Below are 17,326 nucleotides of genomic sequence, written 5' to 3'. Positions count from 1 at the left end.
TAGTCCTTAGACCATGGGGGCTGGCCATTTGGCCGTGCCTGAACCTTTCACTTATGTATTTTCAATGGTGGAGTTTCTGCGCACCATAGATTAAGGGTGTGGAGCTCTGCTGTACCTCAAGTTTTAATACAATTACTATTACTTTCTATTCAATTCTCTTTTATTCTTATTCCAAGATATACGTTGCACAACACTTTGATGAATGTGATGATCCGTGACACTCATCATCATTCTCACCTATGAACGTGCGTAACTGACAACCACTTCCGTTCTACTCTATACCGGGTGCATATCTCTTAGATTCCCCAACAGAATCTTCGTGGTATAAGCTAGATAGATGGCGGCATTCATGGGGATCCGGAAAGTCTAACCTTGTCTGTGGTATTCCGAGTAGGATCCCGGGAATCCGGAAAGTCTAACCTTGTCCGTGGTATTCCGAGTAATTCCGGTATTGAATGACTGTGACGAGCTTCAAACTCCTGAAGGCTGGGCGTGATGACAAACGCAAAAGAATCAATGGATTCTACTCCAACCTGATTGAGAACCGACAGATGATTAGCCGTGCTGTGACAGAGCATTTGGACCATTTTCACTGAGAGGATGGGATGTAGCTATCAACAAGGGTGATGCCTCCAGACGATTAGCCGTGCAGTGACAGCGCATAGGACCATTTTTCCGAGAGGATTAAAAGTAGCCATTGATGATGGTGATGCCCTACATAGAGCTTGCCACGGAAAGGAGTAAGAAGGATTGGATGAAAGCAATAAGAAAGTAGAGATTTGAAAGGATTTTAGCATCTCCACACACCTATCTGAAATTCCCACTATTGATTTATATAAGTATTTCTATCCCTTTATTTTATTTATCTTTTAAATATCTAATCCAATTACATTTGACCCTATGAATCCACTTAACTGAGATTTACAAGATGACCATAGCTTGCTTCATACCGACAATCTCTGTGGGATCGACCCTTACTCATGTAAGGTATTACTTGGATGACCCAATACACTTGCTGGTTAAGTTGAACAGAGTTGTGAGCTTCTCTAACAGTGCCTGGAACTCTTTTATCACAATTACGTCCACCACATATGCTGCCCATTGTGGCTTTAAACTATTTCAAATGGATATGAAATGCATTTTTGAACAGAGTAATTGATAGAGAAATGTATGTGACATAGCCACCTGATTTTGAAAATAAAGAGCTTCCAAATCATGTTTTCAACTTTCAAATTTTCAAAGGCTCTTTATGGTTTAAAAGAAGCTCCTAGAGCTTGGTATGAAAGACTTAGTTCTTTTCTTTTGAAAAATAGATTTCAAAGAGGCACCACTGACACTACTTTATTCATTAAGAACTCTAATAATTTCTTCATTCTAGTCCAAATTTATGTTGATGACATTATCTTTGGATCAGAAAATGAAGCCCTTTGTACTGAATTTGAAAAACTTATGACAAGTGAATTTGACATGAGTATGATGGGCGAACTTAATTTTTTCCTTGGGCTACAAATTAAACAAACTAAAATAAAAATTTTATTCATCAAGAGAAGTATGCCAAGGAATTAGTTAAGAAGTTTGGTATGAAAAATGTCAAACCCATGGGAACACCCATGTACCCTAACTCAAAGTTAGACAAGGGTGAATCTCAGAAAGATGTTGATGAGACTAGGTATAGAAGAATGATTGGTTCTCTTTTGTACTTAACATCCTCTAGACCCGATATTGCACAAAGTATTGGAATGTGTTCAAGATTCCAATTACAACCAAAAGAATCACATCTTTCTGCTGTTAAAATATTCATTGGATATGTACATGGCACATCTAACTATGGTTTATGGTATCCTAGGTTTGATAAATTTTTTATAGTTGGATTCTGTGATGCAGATTTTGCTGGTGATAGAGTAGATAGGAGAAGTACTTCTGGTATATATTGTTTTCTGGGCAATTCATTAAATGTATGGTCAAACAAGAAGCATTCAACAGTGGCTCTCTCCACTACAGAAGCCAAATATATTGCTGCATCCTCTTGTTGTTCCCAATTGTTGTGGTTGAAAACACAACTAGCTGATTATAAATTGAATGCTGATAATATTTCCTTATTTTGTGATAACATGAGTTCGATTAATATTTCTTAAAATTCTGTTTTACACTCTAGAACAAAACACATTGAAGTAAGATTTCACTCAATTAGGCAACATGTTCAAAAAGAAAATATAAGCATTCAATTCGTGAAATCAGAGGATCAATTGGCTGATATATTCACTAAACCTCTGGCTGAAGATAGGTTTTGTAAATTAAGAACAAGTTTAGGCATTTTGATTTATGATTCTTTATTTTGATTGTGCTAATGTCTTGTTTTAGAATTTTGTTTTGCAGGTCAAAGAGACATTTGTTGGATAAAGAAATGAGTGATCTGATTTTTGAAGTGTAGAAAAGAACATGGACCATACTTGAATCTTATTACACATGTGGTTACTTGTGTTTTTTTTTTCTTTGAAATTTTCTTTTTGGTCCATATGAGTTTTTACTAAGAATTGGTCTTTGCACATCGTAAATTTTTCTTTATTTAATAATTTTTTTGTACTGGTAGTACTACGTTTTCATAACTATGGTGTTGCTGCTTGAAATATGATCTTTATATCTCTTTTGAATTTTTATATATATTTTAAGACACAACATTTAGTTTTTACATGTCTGTAACACACTATATTGTAGGTTTTGTTTTTGTTTTATTTTTTTCACCTTGATGACAAAAGGGGGAGAAAAATGAATATATGAGGCTTGATAAGACATAAGGCTTACTGAGATTATTGGATATTATTTATAAATAGTCTTGTGTTTGTGAATTGACTTGTGTTTGTGAACTGAACTTGTTTGACTTTAAGCCATTCGAAGTTCATGGATATTTACGATTTTTTGTTATTGTGCTTATACTTGTGCTGCTGAATCTTAGATAAGCATGTATATACATTGGATTATTTTGTTGCCATTATTGATTGTATCCTTAGATTAAGTGATAAGCATACATTAAGGGGGAGCAACCCTTATGAAAAAGAGGGGGAGCACATCAAGTTAAATTGGTATCATCAAAGAAAAGTCTCTGAATCTTTTCTATTTCAATTCCTTTGATTATTACCTCATATATAATATTTGTCATTAAGGGGGGAGATTGTTGAGTTTGAAAATTAATAATATTGATGATGACAAATATTTGGTATTTGGGTTAAAAGCCCCAATTATATTTGTGATTAGTGTTCTTAATGTGCGGAAAATTAATTAAATCACATTTGCCCAAGAAAAATGAAAATAAGCCCAAACTGAAGTTGGCTCGCTTACATAAGTTCATGAAAATAATTGTTCATCACTAAATTTCCATCAGAAATGAAAAGAATGCTTCAGGAATGAAAGAAAGCAATTGGCCCAAGGAAATAAAGAAGCCCATGATTCATAACAAGCCCAAGAAGAGATCCAAGTCCATTCAATCAATTTGAATTGGCAGCTAACTAAAGTAATGCAACTCCATTTGCATTTGAACTAATCAATTCTCCACTAAACCAACTCTCTGTTCTCTTTCTTCTCTTTCACATCACCCACGTGGTTTTTCCAAAATCAAAAAATCAACAATTGGGATGCTAAGTGTCCTTCGAGTATAACAAAGAGAAGAAAAAGAAAATTTTTTATTGCAATCTTTGTCTTTTGGATAATACACAAAGAAGAAAAGGAGAAAAAGCTTCTTAATGAAGAGGTCAAATCAATGAAGTCAAAAGCAAAGGGTTACTCTAGCTTGATCAGAAGATAAAGGTAGATTATTTATACTTATATGCATATTGATAGCTTGATTGAAATCTACCTTCTTCTACACATACCATTTTTGGGAATACAAAGAGAAGATAGATTCATCCTACCTCTACTATGAATCAATGGCTACAATTATTTCTTGGAGGCAAAACACAAATCTAAGGGTTTGGATTTATCAAATCCATTGAAAAATTTGTTTTCAAGGAAGTTGTATTACTTGTTTCTGTTTTCAAATCCCTTATTTTTGGCGCTGATGGAAGAAAGAAGAAGCTGACTTTGTGAAGTAAGCTCTAAGTGTTGAAACAAAGATCATACAAATAGAAAAATTACTTCAATTTGAAGGCAAGGAGAGAGAACCAGAATCTGAGTTGCATTGAGAGCATTCCCTATGAGAGTTCAACGCTTTAGACCGAGTTTCTACATCAAAGAAACATACCACCAAAATGAAGAACAATCATAGAGAGTTCTGAAGTTGGTTCATCTGATGGCAGTAAAGCTGTGATCATCATCTCCTTCATGGTTTACTGGTTTATTATTCTATTTCAATATTTATCTTTCTCTATTTTCTCTTAAGTGAAAAAGGCATAAATGTGAGGCATTTGAAAAAAAAGCCAAATAGAAATAAAAGGAAAAGAAAGAAACTTGGAGAGAAAAGCCAAAGTTGATTTCAGATTTCTATTTGATTGTATTTCTGTTTTGCATTTTGTATCTGATGTATCCCTTGCTAAGTTGGGTAAGTACTTAATGTAGTGAGAGTCTAGGATGTTGTCTAGCCAAGTCTAGCTTATGTTGAAGTTTGGTTTGTCCCAGATAGGATTATGTTGAGTCCTAGGGAATTAACATTTGAAAGTATAGTGAAAGTTCTACCACTGTATGTTGCATTGCACAAAGCAACTGAACCAGGATATATGCTTGTGCCATTTTCTTCTTCTCTGCACTATTTTGTCTCTCTGTGATTTATGAGACAAAATTAAATTGTCTTCTGCATAATCCATCATGCAGACAAACAGAAGCAAAGTTTCATTTTTTGGGTTTTAAGGGTTAATCAATCAACTTAAAAGAAGGCCATGGATTCAACCCCCATTCTTTCGGCCATCAAGAACCTTCACAAGGTAGTCGGGATAGAGGGCAATGATTGGGTAGTCCTTGGGGATTCGGTGGAAGCCCACCCTCTACCACGACCACGTGACCCACTCGACCTACCTCTGCTACCTGTCGTCATATATGTTTTTAATTTAGAGTTTAGGGTTAACTTAATGTAGGATTTGCGTTTTGGTTATCATATGGTAATTTAGGGTTTATTCCTATTTGTTATTAGTTATTATAAAATAGGATTTGTGTTGATTATGTTAGATTTGTGTTGATTATTTTGGTTATTAAAATTGTTTTGATGATGAAGAAATTAAAATAAATTATATAATTTAGTGTTTGTTTATTTTACAAAGTTAGATTGCTTTGTACTGTGCATTTGAGTTTATTAGTAAAAATGATTGAAGTGTTTTGGTGGGTGGATTAGGATTTCAATCCTTGTATGTTGGGTTGGATGGATATTTAGTTTGGATGGAACTCTTGAGGGGTGGAGAAATCCAAATTTTACGGGAGATTCTGTCCAAATTTTTATAAGATTTTGAGTGAAATTGAAAAATTAAAATTATGTTTTCGAAAGTCTTATAATTATATTTAGGATTGATACGTATTTGTGTTAATTATGACATGAATTGGTTCCTTCTTAAAATTCTTATTTTAAGTGTTTTGGGTTATTTGTTATTTCTTAAGTTTCTTTTTAAGTTATTATTTATTGATTTTGTTATATTATTAATATATTTGTTGTATTGAGTGTATTAATATGTTTAGAATTGGTGAATTTAATTATGTTTTGATTAGTGTTAATAATATATTCGCTGTGCAGGGCATTTGAATAGATTTACCTTGTAAAAATTAATAACTACCATTTTCTTTTCAAAGAAAAAGTATCTCTAAGAATCATCTTCCATCATCATCATTAGACACCAACAGAAAATCTTCCATCATCATCAGCACCCTCCATCTACCTCTAACACCCTTATCCACATTAAAAAAGATGTTTTTTATTTTTCTAATACTTTTATTTTTACTATTAAAAATTTTCCAAACACACTAAAAAATAAAAAAATGATATTTTTCATTAAAAAAAATCTTTTTTATCAACATAATGGCATCCAAACAAACACTTAAAGGTATTTGATAAAACTCAATTAAGTGTGTTGGTGTACAACAAAGTACGTGACTAATGACCTTTACCACCACAATAACGACATCTGCTTTCTATATTCTTATTGTGCCCATTTTTCTTTTCTTTATTATCCCACTCTTGTTAGGAACTTTTATTATTGATGAATTTTTTTCCTCTTACTTTTGTCATATTTGTTACTAAAATAGTAATCTTTGTCATTTTCGGGATTACATTGTGTCACACTTACTTTAGAGAATAGCACAAAGCTAGAGAGGCAAGCTTTATGATTTTTTATGAGCAATTCATTATTCTATTATGCCACAAGAATGCATGCAATTAATTTTAGAATATTTTGTAATTTTTTTCTCTTGATATTGTTGCTGTAAGAGCACATTTAGGCATGAAATGTCAAAAATATTTTCTCTAACATATCTCTATCAATAACATTTTTCCTGCATAATTTTAATTAGGAGCTTATTTTGAACATTACGGAATTATATTCAGCGATGAATTTAAAATTCTGTAATCGCAAATGTAACCATTCATACTGGGCATTTAGAAGAATCATCGATTTTTGTTGATAATACTTTTTCTCTAGACCCTTCCATAGTTCAGTTAGATTTTTTATGATAAGATATTCATTTTTCAATCATTCATCAAGATGACGATGAAGGAAAATTATTGTGGTAGCGCGATTTTTTAGTGTTATATTATTGTTTGCCTTAATGACATTGTCGAGACACATTTGAGTCAAGGTAAATTTTAGCACCTACAATCCATGATAACTATTTTTTTTTAGAAATATGAAGGGGTACAAATTTCAAATAAAAATGATTTGATATAATTACAATTTTGTTACCTTAAAAGCCTTCGTGCTGATAGCATGTGTAAAAAATATGATAAAAGTAGATAAATAAGGGTAGAGATTTATATATGAGAATATAAAAGAGTTGTATTTTGATAAAATCGTGACAATATAACACTTGATGATTTATGAGAATAGATTTTTTATTACACATAGATGGCACATAAGAATTACGGGTTAAGTATGATTTTGGTCCTTAAGGTAGGGGCTGAAAATTGTTTTCATCCCCAACTTTTTTTATTTACAAAATTGTCCGTAACGTTTAACCTAATTTTAAAATCGTCTTTTAGGGATTCGCGTCCTCCACTGCCGCCACTGCCGCCGGTCCTCGCCCCTCACCGCTCGCTGTTGTTCCTCCTTACTGGCCGCTCTCCTTGCTGCTCTGCTCGCCACTCGTCACTACTCCTCTTCTTCTTCTTCTTCTTCTTCTTGTCTTACATAATCTAAATTTGTTGTGAAATTTGTTGTAGAATATCTAAATTTTTTGCTTGGTGATTCTGATTTGGAATATCTAACTTTTTTGTTGTAGATTTTTTTTGCTTGTGGAATATCGAGTTTGTCTATTAATGATATGGGTTTTGGATATGTTGATGTTGCTGCAATGTCATGCTATGTTGATTGGGTGAATCTCTGCTTCTGATTTGGTTTGAATCTGGAATCTTGATGCTGCTGAAGATGAAGAAGATGAAGAAGCAGAGCAAGAGAGGAAATGACGAAACAATGATAGGGGGTAAGGGTATAATTATTCGAAGGACGATTTTAAAACCAAGTTGAACCTTAAGGACGATTTTATAAGCAAAAAAAGGTTGGGGACGAAAAAAATTTTCAACCCCTACCTTAGAGACCAAAATCGTACTTAACCCTAAGAATTAAATACAAGAGCTAGTAGTAAGTAACTAGTTTTCTTATATTACTTATTCTTGTGAACTTGATGTGCGTTAAAATCCTTTTTAGGGTCTATTTATAGATGAAGATTTTTAAAGCATATAATAGTATGATATTATTTATCTAACCTAATTATTAATTAGCGAAAATACATTATGAAAATTTATATCTTATTAATTAATAATATTTTATTATATAGAGTAAATTATCATTTGTATCAATGAAAGATATAAACGCTAACAAATGTATCCATATAAGAATAAAACGACAGTTGTACCCACGGAAGATAGCTTTCGTGTGCCAAGAATACCCTAACGGACCAATTGTATAACCAACGTCCAGGTACTCTTGGCACACGGAAGCCATCTTCTATGGTTACAATTGTCATTTTATTGTTATATGGGTACATTTGTCAGCATCTGTATCTTTTATGGGTACAAATAGTAATTTATTCAATTATGTATGATAATATTTTATACTCCATAATATGACATTCACTATAATAATTATTTTATAACATTACTTTTACTTTTTTTTTTTAAAAAAAGCTCATAAACCAAAGATATTGTTCCAAACCCATGAAATCAGCAAAACATAAAAGCTGTAAAAACTAGACTGATTCGCTTGGTCGAATAAAAAAACCAATAAACTAAACACTCGACCAGTCCAAACTAGCAATTGGATTGGAGACGCTTAAAAACCGGTGCGATCCGATTCGACTTGGTCAGTTTGAAAATCTAGACCAGGTCAATTTTTATATTATTTTGAAAACCGAATTAGACCGACTAGTTCAATCGAGTTAATCAAAAACCGATTATTTAGTCGATCCGTTTAAATTTATAAACCGTCTGACAAAAATTGTTACAGAACCGGTCGAACCGAAGGTTAACCAGTGAACCGACGGAACCAACCGGTTTTTTGGAAGGTTTTTGGTTCAAGAATGAACCCTCCAACGGCGTCGTTTTATCTTTAAAAAAAAAAGGAAAACAAAAACGGCAAAACTGAAGTGAAAGTTCACTCCAGTTCCTATTCCCTTTCATGTTACTCCTCACTCCCCGACCCGTAAACCCATCTCCTCTCCTCTCTTCTCTGAAAGTGAACGAACCATAGAAGCCACTGCAGCCCCCAATCGGCGCAGCCACGACGGCCCGCATTCACCGCATCTCGCAGCCACCGCAGCCCCACAGCCCCCACAGCGTCGTTGTCAGCGCCGAGCTCGCCTTCTTTGTGTTCGCCGGTGTCGCGTCCTCTGTCGTCGCCGTTGCTCGCCTTCCTCCTCGCCGTCGTGTGGAAGCTCTGTGGCCGTCGCAGGAGTTGTGTCGCCGTTGTAGGAAGCTCCGCCGCCGTCCTAGGAAGCTGCGTAATCGTCGTAGGAAGCTCCCTCGCGGTCGTGTAGAAGCTCTGTGGCCGTCGCCGTCTCCTATGTTCGAGCGCTCTCTCTGTGTTTGCCAGTGTCGCCGTCTCCTCTGTCAGTCGTGGTCACTCCCCTCCCTCCTCGCCCCCGGTAAGCAGTAAGCACTGTGACTTGGAATCATTTTTGCTGGTTTTAGTGTTTTACTGTTGTTTGAAACTGAGTTGCTGAGTAGCTGGATTTTGTTTACTGAGGTAATTTTGTTCATGATTTTTGTTAGCTGGATTTTGTTTGCTCAGTTAGTTTTGTTAGCTGATTAACTGGATTTTTTTTGCCTGAGTTAATTTTGTTCATGATTCTCTATGCTGCTTTTACTCTCATTGTTTTCAAGCCATTTCATATGTGCACATTGTTGTTTAGAAGTGGACATTGTTCATATAATCCGTTGTTTTTTGCTTAAGATATTAATTTGCTTAATATCTTAACATGGTTACCAATAATTGTCAGTGAGGATAGACGACTAAGATGGCTTTTCAGCAATTTTTGAGGAGAAAACTCCAATCTCACTTTCATGTAAGTATTATCCCTGCCTTTCTGGGATAATATAAGTGAGCTTTATGGTATATTAATCAGATTGATTTGTATTAATCTGTAATTGGTAACTGCTATCAATTGGATTTTTTTGACATATAAGTAAGAAGCTAAGGCATATGCAAAAAAGATATACCTACTGATTGTGGAAGATAAGAGGCACATAGTTTTATAACTCTACTTCTACTTTTAACTGAGATATTCATGAGATAAATTCGTTGCCTTTAGCTTTTACAACACTTAGTTTTTGAAACTTGAGTAGCACAGTTGTGTCCTAGCCATCTGTGTTTACTCTTACCATAGTGCTTTAAGAAACGGATGATGAGGTGAATTTTCATGATTGAATTCTTCTCAGTGTATCTATATGATGTGGTTGAGATGCATTATTTCTAATGATGCCAAGGTTTATATATTCATTGTTCTACTTCCTGTAGAAAATTTACCTCCACCTAATGTATTAGTTAGCAAAGTTATATATAGAAGATGAAAATAGTGTGAATAACGATTTTCTCAACTCTTTTGAAGATTAACAGCACATAATAAGATAAAGCAATATATTTATCACAGAGAAAAGACAATATGATTATTTGAACTCATTTTGAATATCTATTCCCAACTTCCAGAAACAAACTAATGTGTATATCTCTATGATATATATTTATTTTACATTTAATTTGCTTAATCTTTTCCATGCATCACATGTAATCACACCTTTTTTTTTTTGTAGAAAAATAATGCAATGGTTTCAGCACTCGCAATACATTCATCTCTTTCACAAACTCAACACTGACTTATTCTGAGGGGAACCAAAGGAAAGGACTAGAAAGAAAGCCTTAATCTGCAAATTGGCATTGATTTTTCACATAAATGTGTATTAGAAAACCCCCATTCCCTCGTCTCCTCCTTAACAATGTCTCTTGCATGAGAAATGCTCAGCAAGTTCTCCGTCATGTCAATGTCTCTCTCCATGACGGAAGTGCGCTCGTCCTAACTGGTGCAAATGGCTCTGGCAAGACCACCTTCCTCCGCATGCTAGCTGGATTTTCCCGTCCCTCAGCTGGTGAAATTCTTTGGAATGGACACAACATACAAGATTCTGGAATCTTCCACCAGTACAAGCTCCAGCTCAACTGGCTCTCCCTCAAGGATGCGATCACTGATCGGTTCACGGTTCTCGAAAATGTTCAGTGGTTTGAGGTTCTTGAAGGAAAGTCTGGCAGGGCTTTACCTGCGCTTGAGTTGATGGGGCTGGGCAGATTGGCCAAGGAGAAGCCAAGGATGCTATCCATGGGGCAGCGGAAAAGAGTGCAACTTGCAAGGTTGATTGCTCTCGATCGACCCATATGGTTGCTTGATGAGCCTTCCGTTGCGTTGGATGATGAAGGGGTGAAGTTACTTGAGTACATCATTTCGGAACATCGGAAAAATGGAGGGATTGTGATTGTGGCTACTCATTTACCTATTGAAATACATGATTCCATGGTGTTGCGGCTCCCACCCAGGTTTCCAAGGAGGATGACTTTCTTTGATATGCTTGATCGTTCGGATATTATGTAATTGGATTAAAGTTCTGGAATTAGTTATTTACAATGTAATTTGTGACAATGGAGTCAGAAAAGTTAGTTGTTTTATTGTATCCTTTCTGAAAGGGAACATTTTATGATAAATGCTAATGATAATAATATTTTGTAGGCACATTTAGCCTTCAGGTGAGAAAAAGATAATTTTTTATTCTAATCACTATCTTAATTACCCCCTGTTTTATTCCTCATTTGATGCGGAATTTCTGATTTTCGTCAGTTAGTCTAAACAAATTTTTATGTTGTTTTGACTAATGGGATTGCAAGGACTAGCAAAAGCTAGAGTCTATATGGCTTGTGCATAAAGTGCAAGTGATATCTCAGTCAATGACATGCCAGGATTTCCGTTGATTACACTCCACTACCAAACTTTTACTCTCGACCTGGTTTTGACACTGAAGTACTACGATCACTCAGGTAACCATTTATTTTTGAGTGTGATAATTATTTTAATCAAGGATTATCTGATACTTTGAATAGCGAGTGACATGAGCAAAAGATTAAGCTCTCTTTGTTAGTATATTCACCTTTGGTTATTGTACTATGACATCCTCATGTTGTAATTCACTCAACAAAATTTGCCTAACTTTCTATCTATACAAAATTTGTGAGGAGACGAAAGACAAAGGTACTTGTATCTGTATTATTTGGTTCGAGACGCGAATCAAACAGACAAATATGAGAAATGTTAGGGCCAACAGTTTTTATAAATATGTTCAACACTTTAGGCCCACACTTTAATTTTATACTATTAGGAATTTAATATAAAAATCATATTGTTGGCCAAGTGTTGGTTAAAATTAATAATTGTTTATCATGTAACATTGCTCAACAAATAAAGCTAATGATAATCATCACCATCATGAATCTATCAACATAAGTCAGCACAAAAGAAAAGTTTTTTGAACATCGAATTCAGCATACTCCATGTCAAAACCTACTCTGATTCTATTGGATTTTGGTGTGGCCACCCAACTCTAACTCACAAACCTTTTTATTCCCCATTGGAGCATTTTTGTGTTGAATGGTGACCTACATTGTGATGTTCAAATGACAATGTGCTTAAAATCTACTCCATCAGTGAGAACTGAGAAGCAACAGCATATAAAACTTGTTCTGTCAAACCAAGATTACATCAAAGTATCAAACAAGGAATGAAAAGTGAAATGGTAGTGTATAAGTAATTTCCTGGACTTAACCATACATATAGCGTATGAGTATTTGACTATTGCATCTACACAGGATAGTGGTAATTGTCTGCATAACTGGTATAGTGGAACATGGGATTCTGTTTAGCCAAAAACCTCGAGCCATATCGTGGATGCCAGTAACTGGATGGGACAGGATGAACCTGCCTATAGTAACCATGGCTAGGGACTGGTCTTGCATATGCCACAGATTGGTACTGCAATGGTAAATGGTATCCCATGTATGGTTGGTACCCTAGCATTGGTTGTTGATATCCGGCGTATGGTTGGTACCCTTGCATCAGTTGTGGTTGGTACCCTGTAAATGATGGTGGTGCTGCATATTCATCAGCAAAACGTAGGTTATGTTTACAGCTACACCTTTTCTTGCTCTTTTTATCATGCCGCTGAGCCCTGTGATCTTTGTGTTTACAAGATAAATGGCCATTGTAAATATCAGTATCGGAATCTTCCCCGGAGTCACTACTCTCACAACAACAATGCGAATTCCGTGATTTCTGTCTTTGCTTAGGAGAAAAGCCACCGGTGTTGTGCATTGTTGGTTTGTCAAAAGACCAAAGTTGTGCCTTTCTTCCCATCTTCTGAAGAAGCTTGATTAGCATCACGGGACTTACATGGCCTACAACTATTACCTTCCCTTGGTTTGAATCAATGGAAATAGATTTCACTCCTAGTTATATTATTCCATTTGAATAAATAGAGAAATATTAGGAAATCATACTGCCACAAAGCCATTGCATGAAAATATGAAAGGACTGAAAAATATTGAACATCATGCTTACCCTTAAGTTGTTGCAACATGTTCTTCACATCCCTTGGGCATTCCATTGAGCATCCAAAATCAACTTTTAAGGTAAAAACCTGATGGTATAAAAACAAAGAAAGTAATAGAAGTAAAGAATAGATCATGGGGTCATGAAAAAAAGGGTGGAGATTTAGATCAACAATGGTGATTAATCACTCACCGGAGTGTCAGAATTGGAGGACTCCATTCTTGTGGAGAATTGAGATAGTGCTCGTTTTTAGTAATACAAATCAAAAGAAATAGTGAGATAGCCTATGTTAAAAAAGATGTAAGAAAAGATACTTCAAAGGATCCAATATATACGCAAAATCTGCTTGGATCAAATTTGAAATATGTAAACTTGTCTAGTGCATATTTGACTTGGCATAATCCTGAGATTTCTCAAAAATCTTTCCCTTTCGGTGGGCAATAGACATTAAATGTTATACTGTGTGTGAATTATGTAAATCATAAGTTGTTAAAGTCACACACAAGAATATTTGTTTTCCTTATTTATTTAAAACTACCCTTTTTAATGCCTTTTTAGCATGACTGGGAAATTTCTTAAGTAGAAAATTAAATTACAAAAAATGATATAAAAGTATTTATTTTTGCCAAATTAAAATTTTCATCTTTTAGATTTCCTTTTATATTTTTTTTTTTGAAGTAAAAGAGCTCAATACAATAAGGTGGAGCAACAAAAGAACCAAGAATTAACCGTCATCCCCGGCATTGCCATCAACAACCATTTGGATCAACTCTACTCCAATTCTTACAACTCATAAGCGACCTATTAATAATTTCTGCAATTCCTGCTTCTTGACTCCTGAAAATTTTGTCATTCCTTTCCATCCATATATGCTAAACAATAGCAAAAAATCCAATTAGTCACCTATTACCTTCCTCTTTCCTTACAGTCACTCCCATCCAGCTTTCAAAATGTTGCTTAATTGTCTCTGGAACAACCCACAATCTGCCATAGTCAAACAACCATGCACACCACACCTACCAAGTAAACTGACAACGAAGAAACAAGTGGTGGAGATCCTCAACATCCTTTTTACATAAAATACACACGCTATCCAGCTGATCGATAACGCCTAACCTTCGTAATCTTTCCTTAGTATTGACTCTACCAACTAGCACAAACCAGGTGAATCACTCAATACGTGGAGGTACTAAGCCTCTCCAAATGGAACTAGTGAAACTATAGCTCGTAATTTCTTTCGGAAGTGTTTCCGTCTGCAAAACTTGCACAAAGGAGTTAGTAGTATAAACGCTAGATTTATCAAATTTTCACACCAGTTGGTCCTCTCTCTCAGTTGTTAACTTGACTGATCGTAGAACTTCATGAAGTTGGTTAACTAGTTCCAACTCCCATTGGAATAGTTCCCGTCTCCACTAAAAGTTCCATAGTCATTCTAACCCATCCCAAAAACCACAATCCCCTATAACAGATCCGTTCTGGTTTGAAATCGAGAAAAGCCTTGGAAAAGTGTCCTTTAACATACCAGTCGGCAACTAACTATCCTCCCAAAAACACACTTGTCTACCATTACCTACTTCCAGAGATAAACCCCGAATCATCTTCTCCCTCACCTCCTGCTCATTGATTTGTAATTGGCAAATATCCTTTCATGGTCCTCCTTTGAGAAATGCAGACTGATGACAAAGCAACACATTAGGATTTAAGTTATTACAAGAGCACACAATCTTCTTCCATAATAGACAATTTTTTTTTAGAAAATCGCTACCACCATTTGAATAGCAGTGCGGTATTTCGAAGTACTGCATCCCCCACTCCCAAACTTCCTAACTTTTTCGGAGCTTGTACTATTTCCCATTTCACTAAAGGTATTCTATGCTTGCCATTTTCATTGCTCCACAAAAATCTCATCTGCAGTGAAATTAGCTTTTCTGCTATTAGTTTTGGCATTTTGTACAAGCTCAGGTAGTACACTGGCAAACTATTAAGTACTGATTTAATAAGTATCAATTTCCCAGCTTTGTTTAACGATTTTGCTTTCCACAAACTGAGTTTGTCTTCCACCTTATCTATAATTAGTTTCCATGTCTTGACAAGTCTTGGGTTCGCTCCAAGTGGAACACCAAGGTATTTAATAGGCAGGGATGCTTCTTTACACCCCAATAAATTACACATTCTTTGCGACCACTCACTATCACAATTAACTAGAATTAAGCTGGAGTTATCAAAATTAATACTCAAACCAGACAACACCTCAAAACACCGCAAAAGCCTCTTGTAATTTCTGATAGTAGCCTCATCTCGTGGACAGAACAAGATGGTGTCATATGCAAACTGTAAGTGAGACAATTCGATGTTGTCCTGTCCGACCAGCAATGGAGAAATCCTACTATTTTTCACAGCTTCAACTACCATCTTATGGAGTACATCCACCACAAGTACAAAGAGAAAAGGGGAGAGCGGATCACCTTACTTTAAATCTCGTTCCATCTTAAAGAATTTAGATGGCGACCCATTTATTAGATTTATTTTTATATTTAACAACAAAATAATTAAAATCCTTTTAATATAAATCAATTTTTATTCAAACGTAACATAACCCTTTTTCTTTAGAAGATCTTCTGGAACTTTTTATAATCATATTTCTAGAAAACATAATAAAAGATCAATCTTGTTAAAGAAGTTCCAACAGTGGCGAAAATGACCGTAGTGGAGAAGGCGGCTTCGAACAGTTGCGACGGCAGCTGTGACACGGCCATGGCTGGACGGAGAAAGTGAGGGAGTGAGGGAGGACCTCGAATGAAGGAGATTGAGATTCTACTGCGTGGTAGTGCTCAAGGGGATTAGGGTTCTGAACTAATGAACTGGGTTACAAGATAACGGTATACCATTTTTCTTCTTTTTTTTTAATTAATGAATGAAACGACCTCATTTTCATCCAAAATTTGAAAACCAATTGAGTTTTAGTTCGGTTCAATTGAATAATTTCCAATCGATTCAGCGGTCCAATAATTATTTTAACAATTGGCAGTTATTCTTTTTGTCTGTATCGCTTTCCTTGCCTATTTACGGTTCGATCGATTCAAACCGATTTTTAGAACCTTACTAAAAACTGCAAAGCAACTTATGCTTTAAGAAGGCTTGTTTGTAAGTCCCCAAATCTGTAGAAACTATGGAGATAAAGATCAAGCTTAAAAATGTTTCTTGTACTAGAATCAGTGTAAGGATGTTTGGAAACCCATAGAATTCAATCCTCATGGAAATTGAATTCAATTTTAGTGTTTGAAATAAAAATAATTAAATTTGTTTAGATGGAATAATTCCATTATTTTCTTTTAAAATTAATTCCAATTCAAATAGGTTCGATTTTGAATTCTATTCTATTATAATTTCACTTAAAACTCAAAATGTCTAAAATATCCTTATAATTTAATTATTTCTTAACTTCCCTCCCTCTTTCTCAACACCTCCCACCTTTCAATACACACACACTCTTCTCTCATCACCTTCATTCACTTCCCTTCTCTTTTCTTTAACTTCCTTAATATAATATATACCTATATTTTTTTTTTTGAAAGGTCTAATATGCAGATCTAAAATAATATCCACACATATAAATTTTATCTATTTAACTTAAACTAATGACACCAAACGTTTGTCTACGTCTGAACATTTTAAATGAAGCTATATCATAACATTAACAAAAAGCGATTAGACCACTCAACAAGTTAATTTTTGATTCATATAATTTAATAAATAAGTATATTTATTATTTAAATATAATTTTATATTAATAAATGATAAAATTATCCACTATAAAACACTAAAATTCAATTCAATTCTATCATTTTAGTGTTTCATTTCAAATACTAGAATTCAATTTAATTCTTAATATAATTTAATTCAATTCTATACCATTAAAAATTTTTAAACAAATTGTGTATGTTGTTGAGCTCCCGATAAAAACAATCTAGTACCCTATCAAAAAAACAATCTTTGTTGATCTACCATTGTAATCCATATTCGAATTTGAAAGTTAAAAGGGGAAGCAGGTTATAAGTTTGTT

General features: G+C 34.7%; 3 protein-coding genes across 6 annotated transcripts; 1 reads left to right on the top strand and 2 right to left on the bottom strand.

Moving 5' to 3' along the window:
• The first annotated feature begins 8,795 nt into the window (after positions 1-8,795).
• On the top strand, positions 8,796-11,416 carry LOC107465403 (ABC transporter I family member 1). Of its 4 annotated transcripts, none has more exons than XM_016084374.3 (3): positions 8,796-9,264; positions 9,619-9,684; positions 10,430-11,416. In XM_016084374.3, the coding sequence occupies exon 3, from the start codon at positions 10,570-10,572 to the stop codon at positions 11,257-11,259; it is 690 nt and encodes a 229-aa protein (XP_015939860.1). In that variant the 5' UTR covers positions 8,796-9,264; positions 9,619-9,684; positions 10,430-10,569; the 3' UTR covers positions 11,260-11,416. The 4 variants fall into 4 exon arrangements, with proteins under 4 accessions (XP_015939860.1, XP_015939861.1, XP_015939863.1 ...); XM_016084375.3 differs by having other exon boundaries at positions 8,796-9,271; XM_016084377.3 differs by lacking the exon at positions 9,619-9,684.
• Positions 11,417-12,443: 1,027 nt separating this feature from the next.
• LOC107465384 (heavy metal-associated isoprenylated plant protein 28-like) lies at positions 12,444-13,548 on the bottom strand. The gene is made up of 3 exons (XM_016084358.3): positions 13,456-13,548; positions 13,273-13,351; positions 12,444-13,160 (listed from the first exon to the last, which is right to left on the bottom strand). Exons 1-3 carry the CDS (start codon positions 13,480-13,482, stop codon positions 12,517-12,519), a joined length of 750 nt encoding a protein of 249 aa, XP_015939844.1. The 5' UTR covers positions 13,483-13,548; the 3' UTR covers positions 12,444-12,516.
• A 1,476-nt stretch (positions 13,549-15,024) lies between these two features.
• Positions 15,025-15,675, bottom strand: LOC107465352 (uncharacterized). Its single transcript, XM_016084332.1, has one exon. It carries the CDS (start codon positions 15,673-15,675, stop codon positions 15,025-15,027), a length of 651 nt encoding a protein of 216 aa, XP_015939818.1.
• Positions 15,676-17,326: the final 1,651 nt, after the last annotated feature.

Source organism: Arachis duranensis, chromosome 9 (assembly GCF_000817695.3).
Source record: "Arachis duranensis cultivar V14167 chromosome 9, aradu.V14167.gnm2.J7QH, whole genome shotgun sequence".
NCBI lineage: Eukaryota > Viridiplantae > Streptophyta > Magnoliopsida > Fabales > Fabaceae > Arachis > Arachis duranensis.
The sequence above is the reverse complement of the archived record's forward strand: the minus strand, read 5'-3'. Positions and strand labels throughout refer to the sequence as shown.

Coding starts and splice junctions, on each gene's coding strand:
- LOC107465403 (XM_016084377.3), top strand. CDS start 10,570: ATGTGTATTAGAAAACCCCCATTCCCTCGTCTCCTCCTTAACAATGTC.
- LOC107465384 (XM_016084358.3), bottom strand. CDS start 13,482: ATGGAGTCCTCCAATTCTGACACTCCG. Junction 13,352..13,455: donor CCTCCAATTCTGACACTCCG/GTGAGTGATTAA, acceptor TTATACCATCAG/GTTTTTACCTTAAAAGTTGA. Junction 13,161..13,272: donor CATGTTGCAACAACTTAAGG/GTAAGCATGATG, acceptor TAATATAACTAG/GAGTGAAATCTATTTCCATT.
- LOC107465352 (XM_016084332.1), bottom strand. CDS start 15,675: ATGGTAGTTGAAGCTGTGAAAAATAGTAGGATTTCTCCATTGCTGGTC.